The 9,572-nt window shown below is 60.7% G+C and overlaps 1 protein-coding gene across 1 annotated transcript in view; it reads right to left on the bottom strand.

Annotated features, from left to right (window-relative positions):
- Positions 1-9,572, bottom strand: part of SYT7 (synaptotagmin 7) — a 38,852-nt gene that overhangs the window by 14,116 nt on the left and 15,164 nt on the right. Inside the window, exon 4 of the mRNA XM_021707558.1 lies at positions 884-1,019. Within this exon, the coding sequence (XP_021563233.1) occupies positions 884-1,019 (136 nt within the window). The remainder of the gene's footprint in view (positions 1-883; positions 1,020-9,572) is intronic.

The raw sequence follows: 9,572 nt of genomic DNA, 5'->3' as shown, positions 1-9,572 counted from the left end.
CCGGTCGCCCAGACTGGAGTGCAGTGGCCGCTCCCGGCCACCGCAGCCTCGACCTGCCGGGCTCCGGCAATCCTTCTGCCTCAGCCTTCCAAGTAGCCGGAACTACAGGCGCACATTACCCCGCCCGGCTGATTTTTTTATTTATTGTAGAGACGAGGTCTCACCATATTGCTCAGGCTGATCTAGAACCCGCGGGCTGGGGCAATTCTCTCCCCTTAGCCCCCCAAAGTGCTGGGATTACAGGCTTGAGCCACTGCGCCCAGCCTTAGGCCCCTTTTCAATCCAGAAGGGGATCAAAGGAGGATGGAAACATTTTTTTGGAGTCGGGGTCTTACTCTGTTGTCCAGGCTGGAGTGCAGTGGCACGAGCACGGCTCACCACAGCTTCAACCTCCTGGGCTCAGGCGATCCTTCCATCTCAGCCTTCCAAGTAGCTGAGATTACATGCGCTCTGTACCATGTCTAGCTAAGTTTTTTGATTTTTTGTAGAGATGAGGTCTCTCTGTTGTCCTGGCTAGTCTCAGACTCCTAGTCTTAAACGATCCTTCTACCTTGACCTCCCAAAGTACTTGGATTACAGGCGTGATCCACCACACCTGGCCGAGAATAGAAATTCTTATTCTCATTTGACAAATGAGGAAACAGAAGCACAGAGAGAACGTTTCAGTGAAAGAGTAGGGAAAAGAACCCAGGCCTGGTGTGCTCAGTCACCAAGAACTGAGCAGTCACCATGCTGGGCCTATAGCTCTCCTGGCCACCTCTGACCCAGGCCCGAGCGAACCACTCCCATGCTGTTCCCGCTTCCACACGTTCCCCTCCCTATCCCCTTATCCCCAACCTCCCTGCTCAACACCCCCACGGGGCACAGGCTCCCCACTTCTCACCATGAGCATCTCGCTGGTGAGGGAGTTGACGAGGTCCGAGACGGAGGAGCGTGGCTCTGTCCGGCGGTCAGACTCATCGTGGGGCGTCTGGCCCGGCACCGGGGCTGTGTTCACCGCCTTCCCTCCTGCAGGCAACCTGGGGTAGGGGGATTCCTGATGAGCTCAGGCTGGGAGATGCGCTGGGCTGGGCGCCTGGCCTTGGCGTGGCAGGACCTTTTCTGAGGACCCCAGCAGTACACCACCTTCTGCAGGCTGGCAGGAGCGTCACTCTCGTCCACAGGGAGGCCTGGCTTTCCCTGGAGACCAGCACTCGGGGCCCATCCTCCTTTCGACCTCTGTCCCAAGTGACTCTGGCTTAGCTAGCCCTGTGGAGTCTGTATTGGGGATGCCTCCCCCTTCCTGTTCCCCAGAAACCCCCCACCCTCTGGTGACTTGCACAGATGGTCTCGAACTTGCCCCTCCCAGAGGCCTGATCCTGCCTACTTGTCCCCAGCCTAGAACGGGAGGCCTGCGAGAGGCTCCCATGGTGTGGAGTGTCTAGGTGCCTCTCCGCATCATTAACCTCTGCAAACACACCCAGAATGTCTGTCTTCTGAAGCCCCACCTGTGTTTGCTCAGGCTGAACGAGCGCACAGGTGTTCGTCCCACCCTCTGGACATGAGACTGGCCAGGTGGGGTCCAGACCGCTGTCCACACAGCTCTGTCCAGCAGAACTGTCTGCGGCGGCAACATCGCAGATCTGTGCTGTCCAGTGCAGTGGCTGCTAGCCACACATGACAATGGAGCATTTGTGGCATGGCCATGGCAGCGGAGAGCTCAATCTTCAGCTCTACTGAATGCAAACTCATGGAGCTTATTTGCCCCGTGCTGCAGAGGGCGAGCCTCACCCCTACCTCCCCAGTGCCCACCCCCATCCGACTCTGAGCACTGCACGTCGGAAAAGGCTCTCACCAGGGTCACAGAAAGACGGGCACCACCGGGAAGCCCTGTCTGCACCCGGCTCCCAGGGTGCTAGGCCCTCTGGCCCAGGAGCTGGGTGGCGAGCCCAGGCTCCGTTCAGCTGGGTCTCAGGAAGGGGGCGCGAAAAGCCTGCCCGGGACCAGGCTGGAGCGTCCCACGAGGAGAAAGAGGGCTGGGGGCAGGCAGTGAGGAGGTGACAGAGGACTGGCAGCATGAGGCTCAGGATAGGCTAAAACAGAGCAGCTTTGAGAGCACAGGGCTACGGACACCAGGAGCCACACGCTAGGGCCGGACACAAGCCACGGCCCTCTGGTAGGGACCAGCCACCAGCACACAGGCGGCCATGACAGGCACAGACAAACATGCGTGGAATATGCCGGGCCCTGGAGAGGAGACACCGGGACCCCACCGCAGGGGGTGCACACACAGCACACAGACACACACACACAGGCTTGCACACACACACACACGTGTGTACACGAGCCCCGTAGACACCCAGAGGTGCAAGGAGACAGTGCCACGGGCAGGTCAGTCAGCTCAGCCGTGATGACACACATACAGTGACAGGGACACTTAGATCCAGAGAGGAAATGCATTCGGGGAGATTCAGGCATGCCGCGTGTGCATGTGAATGGGAGCACACTGAAACAGGAAATGCAGGGAGCGGTGTCAGGGACAGACGTCCCGATGATCAGATGCGCGATACACTTGCTGTGGAAGCCCGGCCTTGCCTTGACGACACAGAAATGCCCGCCCCACCTGGCGACACATGGGGCACCCCTCCCAGAGGCACACACATCGGCGCACGCACGCACACGGACACACGCAGACAGGCACGGGGAGGGAGAGGAGACCAACACAGCTGAAGAGGTGAAGTCAGGTTAGAAGGAGGGCGGGAGGGGAGCGCGAGGTGACTGCTGGAGGTATGAGAAAGTCAGAGTTATTGTGGCCGTGCCACAGCGTCGGCACGGCTGCCAAGCATCTGGGAAAGATGGTCAGCGCCACGGCAGCTGTCGGAGGTCACAGGACAGAGAGACAGAGGCGAGAGGCACAGAGGCAGAGGGGGAGGCCGAGGGGCCTGTCACCGGCCCGGGGCAGCCCTGTGAGGAGCAGATGGGAGAAAGGAGATAGAGGGAGAGAGAAGCCAAGAAAAGTTAGTTGGAGACATGTGGGGGCTGCCGGGTGGACGAGGGGACAGGGAGGTGCGTGCGGCTGACAGGAGAGGCAGAGAGGAGGTGGGGGACACACATTGTGACAGAGGAACATGGTGGCTTCGGAGCAAAGAGAGCAATGGGGGTGGCCTGGTCCCCGCCCTGCCCCGCCCCCCACTCGGGGTGGGGGTGGGCCACGGTGGAAACCATTTGGATCCCAAGGAGCAATGGCGGGAGGATGGCGGACAGCATGATGGGGTGGCTTCGGGGCAGATGAGTGAGGGTGGAATGGAATGGCAGGGCATGGGGGCCTGGGCCGCTGGGCCTCCCTCCCTCCCTCCAGGCCCAGAGAGCGCTGCAGTTCTGTGCTGAGACCCAGAGGCTGGGGGATCCTGGGTGGAGGGGCTTTGGGGACACCAAGAATCGTGGGGATGAAGGCAGTGACTGACCCTCCAGCTGCTTGTTGGACACACTCCCGCCTTGCTTGGGACTCGGAGTGGCCACACCCCCGCCCCCATGGAGCCTTGTGTCCCACGAGGCTTGTGTCCACTGTTGGCTGTTGCCAAAAGCCCAAGTGGACTGCCCCCCCCCCGGCAACCTTACCACCCCTTCTTCCAGAGACATCAGGCCAGAGGTTCAGCTGAGAGGGAAAGGGTGGGGCTGGGGCAGACCCTGGGTTTGGAGGGAAAGGCCAAAGGGGGACACCTGGCCCAAAGCCACCACTCCATGGCCTGAGGACCCAGGAGCCCAGGGGGTGGCACCCCAGGGTGCTGGTGCCTGGGGAAAGGTGCTGATGCCACGCTTTGAAGGGGGAGTCTGCCGGGAAGGAAGCACTGGATGCTGGACCCCACGGTGGCCCACCCCCTGGGAGACACCCCAGCGGCCATGGGAAGTGAGTTCCTGGGATGGGTGGGCACGGCTGGTGGGCTGGCCTGTGCCCACTTGGAAAGCCAGGCCGGTGGGGGCGGGGCGCTCGGCCTCCACCTCCACCCCACCTTTCCCAGGCAGCAGGGGACAAGCTGATGTGATGGATCGGAAGGGTCGGCATGTGAAAATGTGGAGTGAGACCCAGTCGACAGGGAGGTAAAAGTTGGCTATGGTGACAATGGAGCCGGTTAATCAACACATGGGGGATGTGAAATCTCGTTTCCAGCTTGCATCTGCTTCCTCGCGTTTCGCACCTTTCCCGCAGGGGCCTCAGCTGCTCAGAACTTCAGGGTCCTCAGGGCCTCCCACCTTCTGCATTCTCTCGCCCCACCCGTGGCCCCCAGCCCTCCCTGTGCCTTCTGGCTGCCTTGCTGCCCGGTTGTGAGGTCCTGGTCCAGGAAGTCACAGCTCCGGTAGGACCCAGACGGGTTGGGGGTGGCAGGCTCCACTCCCCTCATGCCCCTAGACATGGGCTCAGGGCCAGATAGCGTCAGTGCCACTGAGTGAAAGAATCGGTCCCACCTTCCAGTGACATGCAGCTTTGCCCACCATCGACATGCAAACTTGGGATGGGAAGAGAGTGAGGTGGCTGGTCTCCAGAGGCCACCAGAGTGACCTGCGAGCCAGCCATCTAACTCCGCCTAGCCACCCTTCCCTAACCTGTGCCCAGCAGCCTGGGACAGCCCCTTCCTGCCCCTAAGGGCCTTTTCATGAGCCTTAGGGCCGCTCATCCCTACACAGTCCCTGCCCAGCTCTTAGGATCTGACACATGTCCCAGACCAAGGGCACAAGGGCCATTCTCCTCTTGAGAAGCTTGACATGTCTGAGCTGGAAGGATTGTTCTTTAGAGGTCACCCTGTCCGGTCCCTCCTCAGACAGGCAACGAAGCAGAGGCCCAGAGAGGGACTGTGACTTGCCCAAGGTTGCAGAGTGAGACTTGGGAGGGACCAGAGCTAGAAGGCAGGTGCCCTGGCTATGAGGCCACACGCTCTCGCAGAGGCCTCTGGTCTGATGGGAGCCAACCTGGCCAAGGTGACAAGCCCTCCTCCCATCCTGGAGACTACAGGTGTACGGTCAGCCAGCCTAAGGGCAGGAGGGGGCAGGTGCCCAAACCAGGCACCCAGTGGCCCCCACTGTTCGATGCTGCCTGAGCCCCGGGACCTCCAGCCCTTTCCCCTTCCCCATGAGCAATGCCCTGCCCCCTCCCAGAGACAAGGAACAGCAGGAGACACTTCCCTGAATTCCTGATGGCAGAGGCTACGGTGGTCTTAATGCCCAGGCCACTGCTTGGCCAGTGCAGTGGCCAACAGGCTATTCCTGGCCTCTGTAGGGCCTGAGGGCCAGCAGCAGTGACCTCTGCCTCGGCCACTCCGGGCCTCTCCCTGGACTCCCTCTTCCAGGTGCCCGGGCTCGGGGGCTGCCCTTCTGGCTTTTTCTGGACCCCAGGACTCTCCCACACCCCAGACCCTCCCCCCACAGGCTCCTCTCCCACCAACCGAGCAGCCCGACAGGACCTCCAGGCAAGAGGGAGGTTGAGGGGGCGGGGATGAGGGAGGACAGGCTGGTGTCCCTTCCCTGACATCCCCCCCGCCCGCCAACCACCAGAGAAACAGGGATTTCCGGCCAGGGTGGGGATAGAGATGGAAGATGGAAAGAGAGGCAGAGGGAACCAAGCAGGAAGATGGGACAGGCGAGGCTGGGCTTGCTCCAGGCCAGGGCAAGCATGCCAGGCAGCAGGCCTGATCCAGAATGGTCCCAGGATAGCCACGAGGGGCCTCAGACCCAAGGGACACCACCAAGGTGGCCGTGTGCGAGGGCACCGGCCGGGGAGGGGGGCTTGGCCTCCCACTCCAGCGTCCACCGAAGGCACCACCGCCTCGTCCAGCAGCCGGGCCGGTCGAGGCAGGCGGCTGCTCCGTGCCTCCGTCTCTGCTGCCACCGCCGCCGCAGGCCCTCGCCTGTGCTCGTACCTCTTGTCCCCCTGAGCGTTCTGGTTCTGCTGGGTTCCTGGGTTTTGCAGGTCAGGGATATTGGCAAAGTCATCCTGTTCCGAAAGCCCTAAGACCAAGGATAGCACCACCATCCGGCCTTCCCTGCCCGGGGTGGGCAGCCCACCGGCCGGGGTGAAGCAAGGAGGCCCCATGGGTGGGGGCGGGTGGGGAAGGAGAGAGAGAGAGAAAGAGAGAGACAGAGACAGAGACAAAGAGAGAGAAGAAACAGCGTAAGAAACTGGCCCTGCAGGAAAGAAACCAAACTTCAGCACTGTCAACAGTTGTAGAACAGAGTGGGTGGAGGCAGGAGGGAGGGGGTGGAGGGCAGGAGGGGTCTTCGGGCTGAGCCCCGGCTCGCCTGGGGCCGAGAGCAAGCTTCTCTGGAGCTAAAGGGAAGGGGCTGGGCAAAGGCCTGTGGAGGTGGCCCGTGACGGGGACTGTCCTGAGGGGGGAGGCTCGGGGCAGATGGAGCACAGGCCCTGGGACGATGCAGATTTCCAAAGGCTAATTCATCCCCAGCTGAACCTGCTCTGGACATCGAGGCCACTGGGAGAAGAGGGAGGGTGTCTGTCACCATCTTGCTGTGCTGGTGGGTTTGGGCTTCCAGGTGGGAGGGTCTTAGAACGTTCTGAAATCCAACGGGCCCCGCATCCTGTGCTCATGGAAAGCCTTCATGGCCTACTCTGGGCTATGGTCAACCAGATATCCTTGAAGCCGGTGGGGGGGGGGCGCAGTGTCTAAGGCGCTCCCTCTCCCATGCTCCCGGATGTAGGAACCCGTCAGAGAATGCAAGTCCTTTCTGGCCTATGGCATCCCAGCCACAGTGAGCTGTCCCCTGCGCCCTCCATTCTTGGCAGAGAATGATCGCCAAGGCCTCTGGGTCTGGTTCAAGGACCCTTCAGAACAGCAGTCCAGAAGGCATCAGAAAGCAAAGGCGGAGAGGAAGTGCAGGAACTTGGCAAGGTCTGGAGACGTCTTGGCAGGACCGCAGGGACCTGTGTCTGCAGTGACATCGTGCTTTGGGAGAGAGCACGGTCGAGACAGAACGGATGGGCAGACAAGAAGGCAAGAGTCACTTGGAGGGGACCCGTGGTCAGCAGCATGGGCCAGAGGCCTAGGCGTGAGACCTTTGGGATGGGCATTCTCAGAGAACCACTGGACAACTGCCCGGGGGGCTTTGCAAGGTTGCCTGCGATTTTCCAGGGAGGAAAGGGAGGCAGTCGCTGGCCTGCAGCCCCTCCGTGAGCATGTTCTGGGTGCTTTGTGGGATGCATCTAACACTGGCTCTCTCATCAGAACAAGAGGGGGATTCTCGGGCTGGGCAGGCACGAAAGCACATCTCGAGAAGGGGGAAGGGAATGATGGTAGAGCTGACAGAATATTCCAGAAGGCAGAGGATCCTGAGTCAGGATGTAAACTCCTTCAGCTACCATGAAGGAAGGCAAGGTTTCGAGAGCAAGAGCTCACTAGGGTTGTTTCCCAGAGGTTGTCAAACAGGCAGCCCAGACAGGCATGTGACGGCATCCGAGGCAAGGGACGGGGTTTTGGGGGTCTAGCACAGCAGGACACGCCCCTGGGGTCCAAGTGACAGGGAAGCTAAGCAGCTGCAGTGCCTTGTCTGCTGTGGCCTCAGTGTCCTGGGCACGGTTTCTCCAGGCTGACACTTGTGTGCTGGCATCTAACTTTTGGGAAACAACTCCCGGCCTCCCTTCAGGACAAATCCTCATTTCTTTGTTCTCTGCCCACCGGCACTGTTTCAGAGTTGGGAAAATTCCATTTGGTTGCTTGGGAGCTAGTTGTGCCGGGGGACGGTGAACCCGGTTAATGCCTTTTTCATAGACTCCTTTTGCTCTTCTTAAAAACAGAGCTGCTCCACGGCATCAAGACCCAGTGTGTTCCTCTCTCCAGCCTTGAAGGCTGAGAGGGCAAGGAGGGCAAGGAGCCGGAGCTGAGTGTTGGGGGGGTCACATTCACCGGGCAGGAGGGATGCCACCCCCCCCGCCCCTCCGTGAGGGGAGGGCGGGACCATGGAGGGCCTGGACAGCCCTCGAAACCTGACTCTCCAGCGGGGCCACAGGTGTTTGGGCAAAAGAACCTCAGAGGCAGGGCAGCTAAGTGGTAAGGCCTGGCCTGGCAGACCCACGGGCGGAGAATGGTTTTGACATGTTCAAAGGGTTGTTTCAAAAAAAACATGTGATGAAGATCACACGAGTCTTGAGAAGCTTAAACTATGTAATCTCTGGACCTTTCTGGAAAAAGTTTGCTGACCCTGTGGTGAGGGACTATGGTGGCGGGGGCGGGGGAGCAGGGTGAGCGCTCGGGGTGGCCAGCAGCTGGGGGACATGAGAGCTGATGTGGGGAGCAGAAGGGCGGACGGAGGGTGCTGGCCATGTGCGATGTTTGTCCAATCCTGGTTGCCTCGGAGGGTGGTGGGTGGGGAAGAGTTGGCACCCAGGCTCTTCCTGCAGTGGGGAGGGCCCAGGGATGGCCCCTGGCCAGGCTGATGGCTGCTAGAACAGGAAGGCTGGGAGCAGCCTGGGGCCAGAAGGATCAGGAGGGAGGGGTCCAGCAGGCTCTCAGTTCTGTTCGCACCACGGCAGAACCCATGCCTTCGTCTCTCCTGGATCCAGGCCAGGGCTATGGTCTCCAACCCAAAACAAACTGCCCTCCTGGCAGACAGGAAGCTCTGTTGGGCAGCTCAACTCAAGCCGGTGTCCAGCTGGATTCCTGAGGGTCCTCAGGTGGGGAGAGCCCCAGCAGACATGTTGTCCTGACTTGCCAGGGAGTCACAGGCAGCATGTCCTGCAGGCCAGGGCCTCAGGCCACTTGCACGGGTGCAGGAAGCTGGCGTGGCAGGGCTTCTTCTGGGGGGGTGCCTCTCCTAGGCCAGTGCTCCTGTCTGCCCCGGAAGCTCGCGTGGAGGTCTCAGCGGGAGGCAGGCTGCTCCAAGGAACGTGCTTCAGAATTCCTATGTCCTGCAACGAGCTGGACCTTGGCCCTTCCCTTCCTCCTCCCTTTCTCCTCTCCCAGGCTTAGTATGCTGGTCTCTTGCTCCTTGAAAAGTGCTCCCAGGGAAGGCCTGGGTGATGGGAATGAGTGCTAGAAGGAAGCTCATGTTAGGCTGGACAGGGGGAGGGGGACGTCAGGGACCACGGCCCAGACCTGGCTGACAGTGCATGCAGGTGCCCAAGAGGGATGCGGGGGTGGGGGGCTCTCTGGATGGGGCCCTTTGGTGAGGTGGGGGGAGAGAATGGCTGGGGGGAACGGTTAAGGCTAGACACTGATGGTATGGTGTTACCTCTTAGATACTGAAAGAAGGCTCTGATTTAGAAACAATGATTTCTAAAGCTTTGGGGGATCATCTGAGGTTTGTTCTCAGGGGATGGGTCATGACCTGACAAAGGCGACTTTGGGAAGGCAGGGCCAGGGCGGGAGCTGGAGGACAGGTGGCTACAGAAGGTCAGAGAGAGGGGGGGCAGGGCTGGTGGCAGGGACAGGGACAGGGACAGGGGAAGTGAGAAGGAGGGGTGCAGGGCAGGAAGGCTGGCAGAGTCGGATTACAGGGAAGAAGTAAATTGCAGGGAGGAGGCAGGGCTGGAGATGGAATGGATGGAGTGAAAGGGACAGGTTGGGAGGGGAGGAGGGAGGAGAGGTCACCGG

Source organism: Carlito syrichta, unplaced genomic scaffold, assembly GCF_000164805.1.
Source record: "Carlito syrichta isolate Samal-C Ts95f unplaced genomic scaffold, Tarsius_syrichta-2.0.1 Scaffold120490, whole genome shotgun sequence".
Classification (NCBI taxonomy): domain Eukaryota; kingdom Metazoa; phylum Chordata; class Mammalia; order Primates; family Tarsiidae; genus Carlito; species Carlito syrichta.
This window is presented reverse-complemented; position numbering and strand designations above follow the sequence as displayed.